General features: G+C 32.9%; 2 protein-coding genes across 2 annotated transcripts; one reads left to right on the top strand and one right to left on the bottom strand.

Annotated features, from left to right (window-relative positions):
- The first annotated feature begins 1,752 nt into the window (after positions 1-1,752).
- LOC111987084 (probable dolichyl pyrophosphate Man9GlcNAc2 alpha-1,3-glucosyltransferase) lies at positions 1,753-6,075 on the top strand. The gene is made up of 7 exons (XM_024018786.2): positions 1,753-1,974; positions 2,896-3,363; positions 3,478-3,661; positions 3,770-3,877; positions 4,758-4,919; positions 5,136-5,388; positions 5,495-6,075. Exons 2-7 carry the CDS (start codon positions 2,963-2,965, stop codon positions 5,929-5,931), a joined length of 1,545 nt encoding a protein of 514 aa, XP_023874554.2. The 5' UTR covers positions 1,753-1,974; positions 2,896-2,962; the 3' UTR covers positions 5,932-6,075.
- Positions 6,076-8,184: 2,109 nt separating this feature from the next.
- Positions 8,185-14,024, bottom strand: LOC111987092 (uncharacterized). The gene is made up of 5 exons (XM_024018800.2): positions 13,675-14,024; positions 11,040-11,976; positions 10,791-10,886; positions 9,372-9,508; positions 8,185-8,759 (listed from the first exon to the last, which is right to left on the bottom strand). Exons 1-5 carry the CDS (start codon positions 13,869-13,871, stop codon positions 8,594-8,596), a joined length of 1,533 nt encoding a protein of 510 aa, XP_023874568.1. The 5' UTR covers positions 13,872-14,024; the 3' UTR covers positions 8,185-8,593.
- Between the last annotated feature and the right edge of the window lie 4,943 nt (positions 14,025-18,967).

The following is an 18,967-nucleotide window of genomic DNA, read 5'->3' as shown; positions in this document are numbered from 1 at the left end:
AATTTATAAAAGATTTTTGTTTTAATCTTGCAAATGATTATAAAATACACAACCAAATTAACAGTATGCATATTTGAAAGACAAATCAAGCGCATGTAAAGTGTAAAAAAATACTTGCCTGTGGTGGTGGTGATGATGTCTTCCATGTCAAATGGCTTCTTGGATAAGGAGTTTTATTTATTTATTTTTCAAATCAAGAGAGAGACTAAGTTTGAAAAAGAAATCAATATATAATAGCTAAAACATTAATATTAATAATAGGTATTTGAGGCGGATAGTGTTTCAATTGTAATCAAATTATCTTCTCATTTTCTGTCTTTTGTTTTTTAATATTTATGTGTATTCTCCTTTTTGTTTAGGTGTCTTAGACTTTATCAAATTAGTTTTGTTGGTCCTTGTAATTCATTTTAATTAGAAGTTTTTGTATTTATGCTTTATCTAATTAGTTTTGGAAGTGGTATTTGATACAGATTAGTATTTCAATTGTGATCAAATTCAAGTAGGATATAGTGATATTCATAGGGCTTAATACAATTTTTTTTTTATCTATAAATTTCTTGCAATTTTGGGCAGCCAACCTTTTTTATTTTAATTAAGATTTTTTTTTTCAACTTAAACGTGTACTATGTTGTTGGTTTTTTTTTTTTAAATTAAGTTTCTTTATTATAAAAGATTAGATGAAGAATTTAGATTGTAATCAAATTAAGACAAAATTTGAATTGTAATCAAATTATGATTTTTATCAACTTAGAAATTATAGGAGAAGTTAAAATCATAAATCGTGTATCAGTTTTTTTTTTTTTTTAATTAAGATTTTTTTTATATAAAAGATTGGATGAAGAATTTGAGTTGTAATCAAATTAAGATAGAATTTGGATTGTAATCAAATTATGATTTTTATCAACTTAGAACTTATAGGAGAAGAAAAAAAAAATTATATCTATTCTAAAAAAAAATTTAATTTTTTTTTTTTTTGCAATTTGGTGAAACCATTTAACGCAACTACGACTTCTAAGCCCAACTTTTATTATATAGTATATGATTTTAAATTTCATAGTTTGAGTTAATCTAGATTTTAAGACTAACTATATATTTGTTAATTTGATGTATTTTGGTACATCAAATTTGAGAGTTAGTTTTGATCAGATTATAATATTAATCTTCTTTATGTAAATTGTACTCATTTATTGAATATAATTTTTTTTTAGAATACTAAGTGTGCGTTTGGTATGGATGAAATTTGTGAGCTTATTTTACTATTTAACTTATTTTTGCTACTATTCATGGGCCTCACTGCACTTTTTGGTACTATTTATGAGTCTCATTGTACTATTTTAGCTAACTTTATAAGCAGATCTCAAACATAACCTAAGTATTTTAATACACACAGATATGATCTTAAAGAAACTGATACTTATGATATGACCCTACTCTACCTTGTTATTATCCTTACACAAGAGCCTCTTCCAATGAAAATGTATCTCATGAGACATTTTATTCACGACATTTGAGACTCACACATGTTATGAGAGATATCCTATAAGACCGTTTCATAAGATAATTTTCACTTTTCCATTCTGTTTTTTTGTTTTGGTTGGGGTCAATTACCATCTATCCTTGCTGGTTTGACATTTTTATAATTTAGTCCTTAAAAATTCAATTTGGTACCTCTAAAGTGGACTAAAATGAAAATTTCAAAATTCCATCGAAATCTAACATAATTGTTTTCCATGTGGGGGGCATGGGAGCAATTTTTTAACACTAGTTCAACGTAAACTGCCCTCACGGATCTTACAACATTTTCATTCTCCAATCGCCATTTCTTTCCTCCACAAAGAGTGAGAAAAACACTAACCAAATAAACGACGATGAAGGTGCCAGTGGGAATAGAGGTTGAAGAAGAACACCAAGCTGTCACACTGTAAGAAAGAGAGCAAATTTGAAACTTGGTTGCCAACGCCAGGAATCCCAAAGGTACCAAAACTAAATATTGATCAAATTTTGTTCTGGGTTGTCTATATGTTTGTCAATTCGGTGACCCATTGGGGATTTAGTACAAATTTCATCACTGCCCACAACTACATCCGAGTCATTTGCATGTTGAGGTTCTGGTGTTTGATAAAATGTCAAGAAGACACGGTTTTTAATATTTAGTCAAACTTTGTTCTGGGTTGTCTATGTGTTTGTCAATTCTGTGACCCATTGACGGCTTAGTACGAATTTCACCATTGATTGCACCTATATGCTAGTCATTTGCATATTGAGCTTCAGGTGTTTGATAAAATGTCGAGGAGACACAGTTTAGCAACATTATTAAAGTTTTGGTAGCTCTTCTTTTGATTTATGATCAAAGGATGTGTGTCTATTACAGATTGTTTGTCTAAAATATAATTTCTTTGTGCTTTTTTTAGTGTCATTCATTTTTGATAGAGAGAGCTGTACAAGATTGTGGGATCCATATACATATTCTTTTTTATTTTGTCAAAAGCGTTTTACTGTACAGATACTTCTTACCGAAAATTATGGGACTTGCTTGAATTGAATACTGCTATTAATTTTGGAATAATGTGTCTGCCAATAGTTGTGGGGTAACCTGTGTTTTAATCATGTTTTTGAGCATAAATCAATTAAAATCTTTAAGCTTCAAATCTTTATTTGTAACTCTTCCACCTATTTGTTTGGCACCAAAAAGAAGCAATATCCCAATATTCTTGAAGATCCGTGTTGTGTTTTCTTCTGTAACGTGGAATTCAAAAAATTGTACTGTGTCAGCCTGCCTTCTGATTTGCGCCATACGATTTATGATCCAACGCACTTTATTATAGTGATTCAAGATATACATTGATGTGTTTTTGTTGGCTTCTTCAATAGTTTTCTTTTGCCTGTATTTTACAGATAATTAAGAAAAAGCAAGAATTTTGGCGGGCTCTTCTGTGGACTAAGGCTGGAGAGTCTAAGAGAGATGGAGAGGACAAAGGGGAGGAAGGTGGTGAAAGACAAGGAGGTTGGTGATAGTGATCTTTGCTGGTGGTTGGTTCACAAGGGAATTGCAGCCTCATTCCTGTGCATTGCTGTGTTTGCACTTTTGGTGAGAGTGGCTATATCACTCCATCCTTATTCTGGTGCAGGAAATCCTCCCAAGTATGGAGACTTTGAGGCACAGAGGCATTGGATGGAGATCACCCTTAATTTGCCAGTCAAGGAATGGTATCGCAACAGCACAACCAATGATATCAGCTACTGGGGACTTGACTACCCTCCCCTTACTGCCTACCAGAGCTATTTCCATGGTCTATTTCTCAGATTCTTCCATCCTGAATCAGTTTCTCTTTTCACTTCTCGAGGCCATGAATCTTATCTTGGGTTTGTATTATCAGACATTCTTTTTCATCAAAAACTTCTTTCTTCAATTTTCTTGATTAGCAGTAAGTATGATAAATTTTAGCTTTCTGAAGTTTTCTATGCTCTTTCCTGCAGAAAACTTCTCATGAGGTGGACGGTTCTATCATCTGATGCACTGGTGTTCTTTCCTGCAGTTTTCTATTTTGTTCTTGCATACCATTCGGGTCGCTCAAATGGCCATAAAACTCACATAGCATGGCACATTGCAATGATTTTACTGAGTCCATGTTTGATGCTCATAGATCACGGTCATTTTCAGGTTCAAAATTGGTTTTCCCATTGCTTTTTTCCACCCCTATGTAAAAATTTGAAGGCACTTAGTATGGGTTGCTAATGTTTTAATTCTCATTCTCATTGATTCTGTCAGTACAATTGTATCAGCTTAGGCCTTACTGTTGGAGCTGTTGCTGCTGTTCTCTCTAACAAAGAGCTAGTAGCTTGTTTCTTGTTCAGTCTTGCTCTCAACCACAAGCAGGTCCCTAAACCTAAAACCCTAAACCCTTTGCATAAAAATCACTAAATTTTACTATTTTTTGTGCTTGTTGATCTATGATTTTTGGGTGTTATAAACTTATAATTAAGTCATTTACGTTGTTTGATCATTGTGATGATTTAGTAGATTTTGTGAAGCACAGGAGAATTGTATAAAATGTTATGTTTAAATTTTATATGACTAGTTAATTATCATGTTGTCCATTGATAATTTTTTTCAAAATACTCTAGAAACTATAAGAAATTAAATTAGCTTATGTAGGAATTGATTTATGAACCTGCAACTGTTGTACTTCTGTACAATGCTCTCTAACTGAGCTATTAGGCTAAATTTATAACTACTGTTTTTTTTTTTTTTTTTTTTTTAGCTATTAGGCTAAATTTATAACTACTGTTTTTTTTTTTTTTTTTTTCCAATTATTTTTATTATATATTATGAATCCATCTATTAGATGTCATTACTTAACCTTAAAAAAATTTACACTTCACTTTAATTAGGTGCTTGGTTCCCACTTTGCACCTAGGAAGAGGCCTTTGTGCTTAAGTGGGTTTAGTCTTTTAATAACACTGAAAAAAAAATGACGCAGAGGGTAAGAAAATGCTTATTTCATAAAAAGCCCATTGCAGAATTGCCTTGCTATATATTGAGTAACATTCTCCCAGGGATTTTGATTAATTTATGTTTGAAGATATATTGAAATATTGTTTATATGCTCTTCCATGCGCCATGTGTGTGAAAGAAATTGTGGTCTGCAAGTCCCTTTGTAACAAGCTAAATATTTAATAATGTATTTGTTATTCCTGGACTTCACTCCTGCCAGCTGATTTGGCTTCAGCAAATGTTTCATTGTGGTTTACTGCAGATGACTGCATATTTTGCACCTGCATTTTTCAGCCATCTCTTGGGTAAAAGTCTTAGGTGCAGGAATCCTATTCTTGAAGTGTTGAAACTAGGCCTTGTGGTCTTGGGAACATTTGCTCTTGTTTGGTGGCCATATCTTCATTCTATGGAAGCCTTTTCAAGGGTAAACAACTGTGGTCAATATGCCTCTATTGTACACTAAATTAACTCAATAGATCTTTTGCGGTAATTCCTTATAAGGATGTTGGTCTATCACATGGCTATCCATCTTTGCTGTTTTTATGCTATGGCTATCCATAGTTTTTTTTAGAAATTCTTCTCTGAGCTTATCTTTGAGTCAACTATAGTTATGAATTACTTAAGCTTGGTAAATTTACAGGTTCTCTCTCGTCTTGCTCCTTTTGAGAGAGGAATATATGAGGATTATGTGGCTAACTTTTGGTGCACAACATCAGTTCTTGTAAAATGGAAGAGGATCTTCACAATGCAATCGTTGAAGCTTCTCAGCCTTGGTGCAACTGTTTCTACATGTCTGCCTTCAATGGTTCAGCAGATATGGGCTCCAAGCAACCAAGGTTTCCTTTATGGACTGCTGAATAGTGCATTCTCATTCTATATGTTCTCATTCCAAGGTAAGCCATCTTTTTTTATTTCTTGAATTTGATTCATTTTGTTTTTCCTAATCTCTCTTTTCATAGTATTGTATATAAAAATTATTTTCATTGTTTCAATTTACAGTGCACGAGAAGTCAATTTTGCTGCCTCTCCTGCCTGCAAGCCTTTTGGCACTGGAAGAGCCTTTTCTTCTTAAATGGATTACACTTTATGCCTTGTTCTCTATGTTTCCTCTTCTTTGTCGTGACAAGCTGATCCTACCATATATTGCAGTATCTGCTCTCTTTGTCCTTATTTATTATGTGCCAAGTGGAAGACAAGATAGAAAGGAGACGCGTTCCTTCAATTCATTTTTCACAACCTGTCTTGTGTCGTGCTCTGTTGTTCTTCATATTGTTTACTTAACCATGCATCCCCCCTACAGATATCCTTTCCTTTTTGATGCTATGATTATGCTTCTTTGCTTCTCACAGTTTATGTTGCTTGCTTTTTACACTAATGCAAAGCAATGGATGCTGATGAAACGCTCTGTTTTGTTGGATGAAAAGAAGCTTCATTGATCCTTTTTTCAAAGACTAGGTTAATATTGTCAGTATCTTATTGGTTTGTGTTATTCAAGGGATATTGAGATGGAGGCAGCAAACTTGTGTAAGTAAATGTTTTGTGATGAGTTATTATGCAAGTAAATGCTTTATGTGGATTTATTATGTGGAGCCATGTTCCCTACAGATATCCTTTCCTTTTTGATGCTATGATTATGCTTCTTTGCTTCTCACAGTTTATGTTGCTTGCTTTTTACACTAATGCAAAGCAATGGATGCTGATGAAACGCTCTGTTTTGTTGGATGAAAAGAAGCTTCATTGATCCTTTTTTCAAAGACTAGGTTAATATTGTCAGTATCTTATTGGTTTGTGTTATTCAAGGGATATTGAGATGGAGGCAGCAAACTTGTGTAAGTAAATGTTTTGTGATGAGTTATTATGCAAGTAAATGCTTTATGTGGATTTATTATGTGGAGCCATGTCAATGAATTGAGAAACAAATGCCCCAATCCCGTGCCTCCTCCTCCTCCTCCTTCCCTCTCTATAAATTCTATTATCTAACTCTCTCTCTCTCTCTCTCTCTCCAAATGTCGTGTAGAAGGCCAGGCACATGCTAGAGATGTGATGTCCAAGTGTCCCAACCTGTAATGCAACTTTTGTATATTCAAATCGATTGAAGATGAGGGCATGAATGGGTGCCCAAATATTTTTACTGATTTCTTGTTCTTGATATATTAGATAAGGTGTTTTTTGGCTTCTTAGTATAATCCTCTACAGTTCCCTTCATTTTTAGTATCTTGCAAACGTGTTTTTAATAATTTTCATGTCCCCATTTTGTCATTTACTTTTTCCCCTTTTTCGTTGGAATTTACAGTTTTCCCATGTCATGTCTTTCACAAATGACAGATCTGCTTAACCATTGGTATGTATATGTGTTTATATATATATATATATATAAATGATGAGTACAGTAAAAGTATTATTTTATTTGAAGAGAGAGAGCTCCCTCATTTTACCGTCGCCTCTTTTCAGACTACACTCCTCTCCTCCTCCTCTCTTTTCCTTTTCTTTGTGTCCTCAAAACCCACTACTACTTCTCTCTCAGAGGTTCTCATCTCTATCAGAGCATTCCAAGGGGAAACAAGTCCCTTTTGTCGCCATCAACCACCACTACAAAACCCACGCATCAAAGTGTACAGCTTGAACTCTGAAAATCCACAGATCTGATTGCAAATCTAGTTGTAGGCTACCCTTCTTGTTGGTGCTATCCAGTTTTGGGTGTTTAGGTTGCATTGTTTCAAAGTAGGGTATGCTATTTTAGTATTATGTCTCTAGTTTAATTATGATTATGATTCAGGTAAGGCTTTGAATGGGTTTGAAATTTTGAAGGTAGATAATGTAAGTAATTGGAGCCATGTCAGCATTCTTCCATATGCCCAATATATGTATTGGTCCATATATGGAAGAAACTCTGAAGTTTATAGATAGGAAGATACATAGATGCACAGCCAGAGTTTGAAGAGGACTCTGCGTGAAAGGGAAGGTCCCAGTTGTGAATGGGAGGAAAAAGAAAGAAATAAAGAAGACTGGAGGCTTGAGAGTTGAGAGAGAGAGAAGTTCTGACATCAGTGGAGACTCAAAACTTTCTTTTATATGTAGTCTTATCAAGTGGGGCTATAGTTTTTAACATTTTTATTTAAAAAGTACCATTATTATTTGAAAATTGGAAGTTTTCTAAATTTAGTATTCAAACACTATAAAATAAGAAACGTAACTTAGAATCTCCTAATTGAAAATTCCTACCAAACATTTTTTTTTGCTCACAATTTTTAATATTTAAACACTGAAAATTGTTATTTGAAATACCTTACCAAATAAGCCCTTAAAATTGTTATAGCCAAAAGTGATTTCTTCACCGCACGATGATACAAAAATCTTATGTATGTATATATATAAAATAATAATAAATATAATTATATACATAATACTAAATTAAGTAAAAGACTTGAGTGAATAAGGTCCTATAAAATTTGATGATTTCTTTTTTGATGAAGTGAAAAATGAAAATTGTAGATGCGACTTATAAGTGTTAGTCTCAAACCCTTCTTAAAATGATATGATTATTAGTATAGTTGAACATTCCTACAAGTCTGCAACAGTCTCTTTATGAAGGAAACATAATCAACTGTAACAAACTTCTGCCAAATACAAATGAGCATTTACTGGAACTAGATGTTCTGACTACTTAAATGAGAAGGGACATCTTGCACTAACTGAACAAATTGAATTACATTAGATGCTAAAATATAGAGAAGAAATGGAAGAAATGGCATCACATGACAATCCAAGCTCACAATCATGATGACACACGTATTGTCAAGGGCATTGACATCTAATATTTCAATCCCATTCTCTCTCTCAAGCTGCTTTACCCTATTGACATCACCATTTGCAACATATGTTATACATGCACAAAGAAACAAAGCTAAAATTGTGGAAGAAAAAATATCAAAAATAGTAAGCAGCCTTTTGACCCTAGTTGCAAAATCTTACACCACCCCATTGCATACCAGGGTCATCATTGAAGCAATAAATGTTACTCCAGGGAGAATAGGCTGATCTCAACCCCAGAGCTCATATTAACATGACCATGACGCACAACCAAAAATTATTGTGTGATCATTCCCTCTTATCTTCTTCCTCATCATCTTCTTGTTCAAAATCATCATTGGTTCCAACATTCTTCTCTTGCTTGACTAAACTGATATCACCCTCACCCTTTCTACTGGTTAGAGAATGAGCTTCTTCATCAGATTCTTCTCCCACTTCCTCAGAGTAAGCATACCTGTGATAATTGGAAGTATAAGTCAACATTTAAAAAAAAAAAAATGGTGCTGGTGAATTGTTTACTTTGTTACTTTCTTTAAGCATGAAAAAAGAGACATTTATGAACTTTCCCCCAAATAAAAAGGAAAGAAAGACTGGAGATGACCTAGCGAATGTAGACCGTAAAGGATGTCTACACTCCCACTTCTCCCAATTCCTCTTTTCCAGATTCTTCTCCCACTTTATATGATGTCTTATTTAGGAGTAGGCAGCTTGCACGTGCAAGTTCCGATAGCAGCAATACAAATACACCTCCAGAATAGATTCATGTAAATTTGAACTAAGAAAAACACCTGATTAAATGAAGGGTGTTTTACAGGCTACCTATTAGAGGAGATTTGAGGTTACCCAGTATTTAAATTTAGTTCTTAACATAAGGGTAAAATCTTCAAATAATCTTCTTAAGCAAGCCTGTTTAAAGTTAGAGAGAAGAAACAACTTTGGATAGTGTTTTCTAAACTTTTTTATGCAGACTACCACTTCAAGAAAAATTTTTGCATTGGAAATTTCAGCCAAAAATTAGCAAAGGAACCATGCTGTTGATTATAGATGTTTGCGTATTATAACACACCGTTGAGAGCTCTGAGATGGGGCCCACAGATAGCAGATTACACAGAGCAATGCAAATGCAAGAATGTCCCAGAAAGCAGTGATGATCCAAGCACTCTGCCATCGCTCATTGAATGGATCAGTTGCTTTGAAGTAGACCTGTATGAGCAAGCTTATCAGATCTAATAACAATTGTGCAAAATTTAGGAAAAGAAAAGCAATCTAACCCATATGCAAAAGAGATACACAAAAGAATCAAGTAAATTGCCTCACCCACAGATTATCATCAAACCTTTTACCAAGTTTCTGTTATTCTCCTCTAATGTGATGCATAGAATTGTAACCACTACCAAGCCATAGAAGTCAATCATATTTTTTAGTAAGTAAGTTGAAGGAGAGAAATAAATGAGGTCCATCACTGAGAGAAATAGATGAGGTCCATCACTTCATTAAGCAAGCTTAGTGTCTGTTTGGCATTAGCTTTTTCCTTCAGCTTTTAGCTTTTAACTTTTATGTAAAACATTTTAAAACCTCACTTTTTCACACTTTTGCAAAGTGCAAGTATACTTTAGCACACTTTTAGAAAAAAACTAAAATAAGCTAATGCAAAACGCATGCTTAATATCAAACCCAACTTGAAACTCCCAAGATAGTTTTGATAGTTAATAAGCTATCATATTTACTCTCTTCCAACAATGTAGGCCTTTGGCCACAAGATCCAAAAGTTTTCGTTTCTTGTTAAGTGATTCAAAGAAGAATGTATGAGACCCATCAAGCATAATACCAAGCTCACCTAAAAACTCTCAAGGTAATTTAGGTACTTATTACACCACCATCCTTACTCTCTCCTTAGCTATGCGGGGATATCCATAGGGTGATTGACTTTGATTTTCACCCCATACCAAATAAGTTAAAAATAAGCCACGGATATTTAACAGTTGATTTCTAAAAATCAGGGACAGTTTCACTCGGTAATATATAGATCATTACAATGTCAAGGACCATGAAAAGGCAACTTGAAAATTTTAATATTCTCATGCAAAAGCAGTAAAATTTAACATACAATTGCAATGTATAATCAGGAAACCAAAGTTTTAGTAAAACTGGTCATCAGGAAGACTGTTGTTGAACAAAGTGACAACATCTTTTAACTAGTGAGTTATGGCTTCCTGGTTGGCCTAAAGAGGGTGATAAACCAGTTCTGCATGTTTATAAGGAGCTTCCTAAAGAAACCAAGTTGTTACACTTAACAATTTACTATACATATTTAATTAGATGATTTTTTTTATGATATTGCATTCCTTTAGCTCCCCCCCCCCCCAAAACAAAAAAAAAATCACAATAACTCCTCAAGAAGTAAATAAGTTCTTAAAATGACAAAGGATACTAAATGAATGTTAATTTGCACAAAAACCATTACACTATCAACTAGAAACCATACCTCATATCCTATCCAAGCAACTGAGGCAATTACTGTCACTGCTAATGCATTTGAGAACTTCCTATATATATCCAACTTAGCAGAACTCCTTTTTGCCTGGAAAGAAATTATATTAGTGTCTAAAAGTTATGCCGTATCAAAGCATAATAACATCACACGGGAATAAGAATTTTAAGTAATGTTACTATGATAAAATTAGAATAGATTAAGTATCAAAATAGAAACAAATCACTGGTAAAAATGTGATACCTGTAACTGCTCTAGTGTTCTTGAAAGAGATGTAAAAATCCACAATATCAAAAATGCATCCAGGAAAGCATCAGGAAGAACTAAAAATAGTCTTGCCCTTCCTGATATGTCATTGATGGTCCCCACATACTCAGTAATATCCAGCAACTCAGATGCCAAAAAGTAAGTTATCCCAATGAGAAGCACCTTTGAGGTAAGACCGCCAAGAGTGGGCCGCACAACGCCATAACCCATTGAAACAGAGAGGATGAGAAGGCGTGAAACTGTTTTCCTAACAGCTCCAATTGTTACAACCCAAGTTGTAACTACAACTGGCCTTATTCCAGTATCGTTAAAATTTACATACTCAAAATACCAAAGAATCATCTCAAATAACCCAAGAGCAATAACAGCTGTGATGCAATGCTGAAGTTGCAATATATCCTTCCAAAACCTCACATACTGAGTAAACCAAATGATACTAAGAATCACATAAGCAAGTGACATAAATACATAAAACTTCTTTAATGGCGCCATCCTACCAGGCAAATAACCATCAGGATTTTTCCACATTGTTTTCCCACTCATTACTAGTTCCTTGAGTTTTGGATCACATGTCACAAAAAACAAGTTATACATTCCAGTCTTTGTGATAGGAACCTCCTTGTAATCCATTTTTGTAAATAAAGAGTTCCCACTGAACTGTACATCTAAAACAACTGGCCAGTTGATATCTGTTGCAGAGGGTCTCCTAAGAACTTCACCTTGCTTACAACCTTCCATCTTAGCAAGATCAGGCGTGCAGCATATAGCTCTTTGTCCACCATAAGCGGAACCACCAATATTATTACGGTCAGCTGCCTCAAAAATTATAGCTTGTACCAACCCAGAACTATGCTCCATGTCTGAGTGCTGGTCAGCAACATCCTTGCTCCTCCAGAAGGTGATATTCTCAAAGCTATTCAAATTGGAAAATGTCAGAGATCACATTTATGATTGTAACCGATAGCTTAATCAAATCTTACAGACACATGGCCTAATATAGGAGCATGTACGTTTTTACACCCAAACGCCTGCCATACCACCAAGCAGAGAACCAAGTTCAACAAACTTTCTCTACTTGGATAGTCACAAGTTCACGTGTAAGTATCTTGATAACATACTAACAAGTTCACATGAATGTATGTATAAAGGAAACTGAAATTTCAAACAAGATGCTATCTGTTACCAACTTGGATAGTCACAACGGATTCTCTTTTGATTTTTTCACTCTAATAAAGAGAAACCAATTGCATTTTGCAAAAATCTTATGAACACATGGCCTACTACAGGTGCATATACATTTACTTGCTGAAGCATCTGTTAGATCACGGAAATGAAAAAAAATTCTTCTGGTCTCTTGCTAATTGTTTTTGTGGTAGTTTCAAAGAATTCACAAAGATAAATTGAAATTGGATCCACCAAACAAATAGCAATTCCTAAAGAACAAGAGTTTACATACTTAAAGAAACTTCTCTCTATCCATCCCAGATAAGACATTCATTTTCTCAAACTTACAAGCAAGAGACTAGCAAGAATTGGGAATAACACTGTCTACCAATCACCTCTCCCAAACACCGTAAAAGTGGGAGCTTTGTGCATTGGGTACAACCATTTTTAAGAACCTATTTTTCCAATATTGGTGTAACTTCTTTTGTATATGAACTAGACCAAAGGGACCACGAGAATCACCAAACATGAGATGGAGAAAAGTCAAAGACAGAACGAGTACGAGGGGGGTGAGAAAAGAGGATGGCACTTTATCTTATTCATCATTTTGTCTTTACAAAATCAATTCGTGATTTAATTGACTATCATTTGGTTGTTCTCATTTTCTCTAAAGATCAAAACTTTTTGTTTTTTGCTTTTAATTATACATTGCTTTGCTCAATCTAGTTTAATGGTACAACAACGTTACCAAGACAACAAATTCATAACAATTTTTACAACATTTGAGGTGACAAATTGTAATTAATGTAACATCACTTTCACATGTGACAATTACTAACATCATTTTTATTTTACACCAACCACAATCTAACACCTCAAAAATTGTGGAAAATGTGAAAGTTTTTGTGTTTCTAGGCTTATTGTTAATAGTAGGGCGTTTTCTTGTTTTCCACAAACTACTGACATCACCTTTTGTAATTAGAGCAACATCAGTTTTACTTGGATCCGACACTAGCACCAAAATCACAAAAATTCATGTCAACAATTGTGCAAAATGTTGAGTCTCTACTCTCTAGACTTATTGAATAATTTAGAATAGTCCTGTTCTGTTTTTGGCAAAGAACTTATCTTGGTATCTCTAAATTTATGAATGTCAAGTGTCACAGCCAAAAAAGAAAAAGAAAAAGACCAAGTCTGTATCTTTTTATTAAGATTCAGATTCTTTTTTTCTTTATTTTTTTGGGCAATGAGGAAAAAATAGTAAATAAAAAGACTGACCCAACTAAAGTACTTAACCAAGCTTAACAAATCTCAACAGAAACTGTAATTTGGGTTTAACTTAAAAAATGATGTTTGGCTGGCACTAGAAAAAAAAAAACAAGAAAAACCAGACATTGTAAAACCTCAGATCCAAACAAAACATAAGGCACAGAGAGAGAGAGAGTACCGGATGTAAGAGATGTGGTTTGATGAAGAGAAAGGTGTAGCCATGAGGCCTTCGCTACCACCGGAGAGAAGGTAAGCGTTACCGACTTCTCTGAAAGGGTCGTTGTGGTAGATGTGGATTGAAGCATTGCTTTTCCTTATTCCAATGGGTGAGAGTAAGAGAAATATGGAAAGTAATAACAATGCTAAGGAATCCATAACCCACCTCTGGAAATGGAAATGGGAATTGAAATGCCGAAAAGAGAGACAGATCGGAGGGACAGATTGAGATTTTGAGGAAGCAAGCGAAACTGGACTTTGGAGTGAAACAAAAGCAATTTCACTGTCGGTGCGAGACAGAAGTCAGCGTCATCAACTATAGCCAACTTTTTTTTTTTACCGTAAGAGTAGTAATTTATTATTTTTATCAATTTAATATTTTAATTTTATTTTTAAGTTTGAAATAGGGGCATTTTTTTGTAGTAAAAAATAAAAAAATTAATAACTAACTTTTTTTTTTAATTTACTATTTTATTTTTATTTTTAAGTTGTTGGTTAATTAATTTATGTGTATTTTTTATAGGGAAAAAAAGATATAACTATCTTTCTAAATTCTCTTAATATATACAGATAACGGTTAAAAACATGAAAATTATCCATTAAATAAATATAAAAGTTAGTTGAAATAGTGCAGTGTAGCTCATAAATAGTGTCAAAAAGTGCAGTGGGGCCTATGAATAGTAGCAAAAATAAGATAAATAGTGAAATAATTTTCATTTTTCATCCTAACTCAAATGCACACTAAATGTTTAAAGTGCAATTTTAAAAAAATAAAATAATGTTGTTTTGTTAGCACTTAATAGCCAAATCAATTAAAAAATGGATAGAATAACCGTTTGGAAAATGAAATCAAACTTAGTGAAATAAAGTAAAATATCTCAAATGCAACCAAATTGAAAATAGCTTCAAATTTTAAAAGTCATAATTTGAATTTGGCAAGTAAATTTTGTCACCGAAAATCCAATGAAGGGGCTCATAATCTTAACCAATGGACTTATTCTTGTAAGGTATTAGGGTTCATTTCCATTTTTTATCTTGCTTCTTTTGAGGATATTTTTTCCTCTATAGATGGTTAGCTCATAATCTTGACTTTATATATATATATATATATATATATGGGTGGAGTTAAAATTACACTAGATGTAACTTTAATTGAATTTTAACAAACTAACCGTTGGATTATATAATTTTTGTATATTCTCCATACTTGCAAAATTTCAAGATGATTAAATATCAATAATTATGTTATCAATCAATTGTATAAGTGTGTGCTACATGAGTGTATTCTGAGTCTTATGTTGATTGTGCATTAAGTCAAACTAAACTATATAAGTATTCTTATGAGAACTCTTAATTGTTAACTAGTTTTTAAGATATAGTGCATATGTGGCTAGACCTTACTCAGGTTGTGACAAAATGGTATTAGAACCAACTTATAACATTAGGTGGCTTAGGGCATTGCAATGCAATGTGGACCTTGAGTCCCACAAATTGGCCTGTATAAATGATTACAATGAACCAAATTGTAACTTGACTAATCTTTTAGTACAATGTGAATAGCAATTCCTCAAGTCTAACATCTTTTTTCATATAGCTTTCTATACCCCCCCCCCAAAAAAAAAGAAAACACTTGGAAAAAAATTGATTACATGAATCCTTAATTTTATAGTCCAATAATTAATTCTCATGGCATAATAGCCCAATATTTCGACAAAAAGAAGAAAAGAAAATGTGTATTCTTGTTATACATGAAACATTAAATAAAGTTAAATCACCTATAAAAATAACTAAATATATAGAGTTTTAGGAATAAAATTAAACATTGTATTGAAGGGGGAAAAACTAAATAATTAGGAAAAAAAATCTAATAAACTTATTAATACACAACTCAATATTAGTAGTGAATCCAATACTGAAAATATTTATATTTGAGAATTCTACATCAAATTGATGAGTAGTGTCCTTAGTATTTTCATCTACCATATAAAAAAAAAAATCTAATATAACTTTAGCTTAAATAAATAAATAACTAAATTAATATACATATATATATATATATATATATTCAAAATAGCTCAATAAAAAACTTTGAAATTTAAAATTTACAATAAAGACTTGGCTGTTGGGTGAATTCTATTTATTATATTCATGGTAAAACCTTCCATTCATGTGAGAGAAGTCAATATAAACGTCATTATAGAAGTATTGAATAATTTGTCGTGTTCATGTGTGTGGAGAGAAGCTAGCAAGGCACAAAAGACATAATGACAAGACAGTGAGTGATATCTCGCTTGAGATTGTGAAAGTTGCAATCTCATTTTTGAAGGCAATGTCTACATTTTCACCTTTTCCATGATAAGCATAGGTTGAAGTGATCTCTTATAAGTTGTAACCTAAAGGATCTATACCCAAGATAGATGTTTTCAACCCTGGATATATATATATATATATTAGTGAGTTGGGTATCCATAGTTTTTGATGATTTATTATCTAAATGTGAGATAAAAAGATAAAAGTTAGTTTATTTTTTTAAAAGTTTTATTTTGTTATGTATTTGATAAAATGCGAGATTTTTTTTTTCCAGCCAAATAGTGAAATAGACTCGTTGTAATGCACTAATTGGCCAAATAAGAAGAGAAAATCAGAAAATTATATATGTCTTGAAGTTTTAGAGAAATTAGGAAAATTGAAATGAAAATGTTTTCTAGATTGCTCTCTATTCATAGCTTAAGTTTCCATCCTAACATCTATAAAATCATTTCCAGAGCTATTTGAAATACATTGTCTTAGATTTGGACGGATTATTTCACTATCTCAAATGGATATCATAATTTGAAGCTTGTATGTTATGCACATATATATATATATATATATATGTAAAGTTGGTCTTATGAATTGAGTTTGAATACTTTGGTTGTCATCATAGAAATTCTTGTTAGAGCAACCATGAATTATCGTCTATTGTTGTTGACACTTGACAGACTTCTCTAGCTTGGAATATCGAGCTCAGAGTGGAGGGGAAATGGGAGCTCTCAGCAATCCTATGACTTTCCAATGGCAGTTCTAGACTTCTTACCTGGAATTAATAAAACATTCAACAAATTTATGTAGAAGCAACTTAAAGACAAAGAAAAATGATTTTTGTATATCACTAGTGATGCATTTTTAGAGACAAAGAAATGGAAATGTATATTTTTATTTGAAAGGAAATTTTATATGGGCATGGAGTACTACTTGATTTTTCAAGAAAGTAGCTGCACTGTGAAAAGGTTGATTATGGTTTCCTAATAAATTCAACAACCAATAGGCATCAAAATATTGGTTGCATCAACAATCCATCCCTTGATCTTTGCTGGAAATTTTGCCTAATTATTGCTGACATTAGAAATCTCCTTCAGCATCTTTGCAATATTTCCTTTTGTTTTAGCCCACATTCTTGTAACTCTTTAGCCCATAATGTTGCCCATTGGGCTTCTTTTTGTTTGTATAGGTTGAAGTGATCTCTTATAAGTTGTAACCTAAAGGATCTATACCCAAGATAGATGTTTTCAACCCTGGATATATATATATATATATATATTAGTGAGTTGGGTATCCATAGTTTTTGATGTTTATTATCTAAATGTGAGATAAAAAGATAAAAGTTAGTTTATTTTTTTTTTAAGTTTTATTTTGTTATGTATTTGATAAAATGCGAGATTTTTTTTTTTTCCAGCCAAACAGTGAAATAGACTCGTTGTAATGCACTAATTGGCCAAATAAGAAGAGAAAATTATATATGTCTTGAAGTTGTAGAGAAATTAGGAAAATTGAAATGAAAATGTTTTCTAGATTGCTCTCTATCTCATAGCTTAAGTTTCCATCCTAACATCTATAAAATCATTTCCAGAGCTATTTGAAATACATTGTCTTAGATTTGGACGGATTATTTCACTATCTCAAATGGATATCATAATTTGAAGCTTGTATGTTATGCACATATATATATATATATATGTAAAGTTGGTCTTATGAATTGAGTTTGAATACTTTGGTTGTCATCATAGAAATTCTTGTTAGAGCAACCATGAATTATCGTCTATTGTTGTTGACACTTGACAGACTTCTCTAGCTTGGAATATCGAGCTCAGAGTGGAGGGGAAATTGGAGCTCTCAGCAATCCTATGACTTTCCAATGGCAGTTCTAGACTTCTTACCTGGAATTAATAAAACATTCAACAAATTTATGTAGAAGCAACTTAAAGACAAAGAAAAATGATTTTTGTATAGCACTAGTGATGCATTTTTAGAGACAAAGAAATGGAAATGTATATTTTTATTTGAAAGGAAATTTTATATGGGCATGCAGTACTACTTGATTTTTCAAGAAAGTAGCTGCACTGTGAAAAGGTTGATTATGGTTTTCTAATAAATTCAACAACCAATAGGCATCAAAACATTGGTTGCATCAACAATCCATCCCTTGATATTTGCTGGAAATTTTGCCTAATTATTGCTGACATTAGAAATCTCCTTCAGCATCTTTGCAATATTTCCTTTTGTTTTAGCCCACATTCTTGTAACTCTTTAGCCCATAATGTTGCCCATTGGGCTTCTTTTTGTTTGATATGGGGTTCAACCTATCTTCTCTCTTCCTTCTTGGATCTTTTGTAAGGATGATGATGGGTTGGTTCTCCTCACAGCGCCGGTTTGTGGGGTTTCTATTGTTTAACTTGGTATGTTTTTGCAACCTTCTTGGTAAAATAAATTTTAGTTACTTCATCCAAAAAAGAGTTAATGGTCATTAAGCACTTTCATATATTCAAATCAAAATGTTTGAGGCATCCTAGATCTTCATTTTATACCATTTTATGGAATTATACATTACAATAACATATTATGTATAAATAGTAAATACAATAAAAGGAAAAAAAAAATCACTTACTTTGATGAGGGTCTTGCTTGACCCGAATGATGTTTGGGTGGTTTAAGAAGAATGCCTCCGAGGCCTATTTCAAGGGAAGATATTGGGCCGTTTAAATTATAGATGAGAACATCCTCTGGGGATTCAGATGGGCCTTGATGTTTTTGTAAATTGCAAAGATCTCTTTGTAGTCTCTCAATGGGTGATAAACTACGGTGTGTCATTAGTGACCTCTTCCTTGATGGAATACGTTTTACTTTCACCCATGATTTTTGTTGGCAGTTGCCTGCAGATTATGATCATCAATTCTATGATTTTATACTTTCTTGATTTAGATCATTATTTGTGGGAA

This window comes from Quercus suber, unplaced genomic scaffold, assembly GCF_002906115.3.
Source record: "Quercus suber isolate HL8 unplaced genomic scaffold, Cork oak 2.0 scaffold_81, whole genome shotgun sequence".
Taxonomy (NCBI): domain Eukaryota; kingdom Viridiplantae; phylum Streptophyta; class Magnoliopsida; order Fagales; family Fagaceae; genus Quercus; species Quercus suber.
This window is presented reverse-complemented; position numbering and strand designations above follow the sequence as displayed.

Coding starts and splice junctions, on each gene's coding strand:
- LOC111987084 (XM_024018786.2), top strand. CDS start 2,963: ATGGAGAGGACAAAGGGGAGGAAGGTGGTGAAAGACAAGGAGGTTGGT. Junction 3,364..3,477: donor GGCCATGAATCTTATCTTGG/GTTTGTATTATC, acceptor TCTTTCCTGCAG/AAAACTTCTCATGAGGTGGA. Junction 5,389..5,494: donor CTATATGTTCTCATTCCAAG/GTAAGCCATCTT, acceptor TTCAATTTACAG/TGCACGAGAAGTCAATTTTG.
- LOC111987092 (XM_024018800.2), bottom strand. CDS start 13,871: ATGGATTCCTTAGCATTGTTATTACTTTCCATATTTCTCTTACTCTCA. Junction 10,887..11,039: donor GAACACTAGAGCAGTTACAG/GTATCACATTTT, acceptor ATTTCTTTCCAG/GCAAAAAGGAGTTCTGCTAA. Junction 9,509..10,790: donor TTGCTTGGATAGGATATGAG/GTATGGTTTCTA, acceptor TTGCTCATACAG/GTCTACTTCAAAGCAACTGA.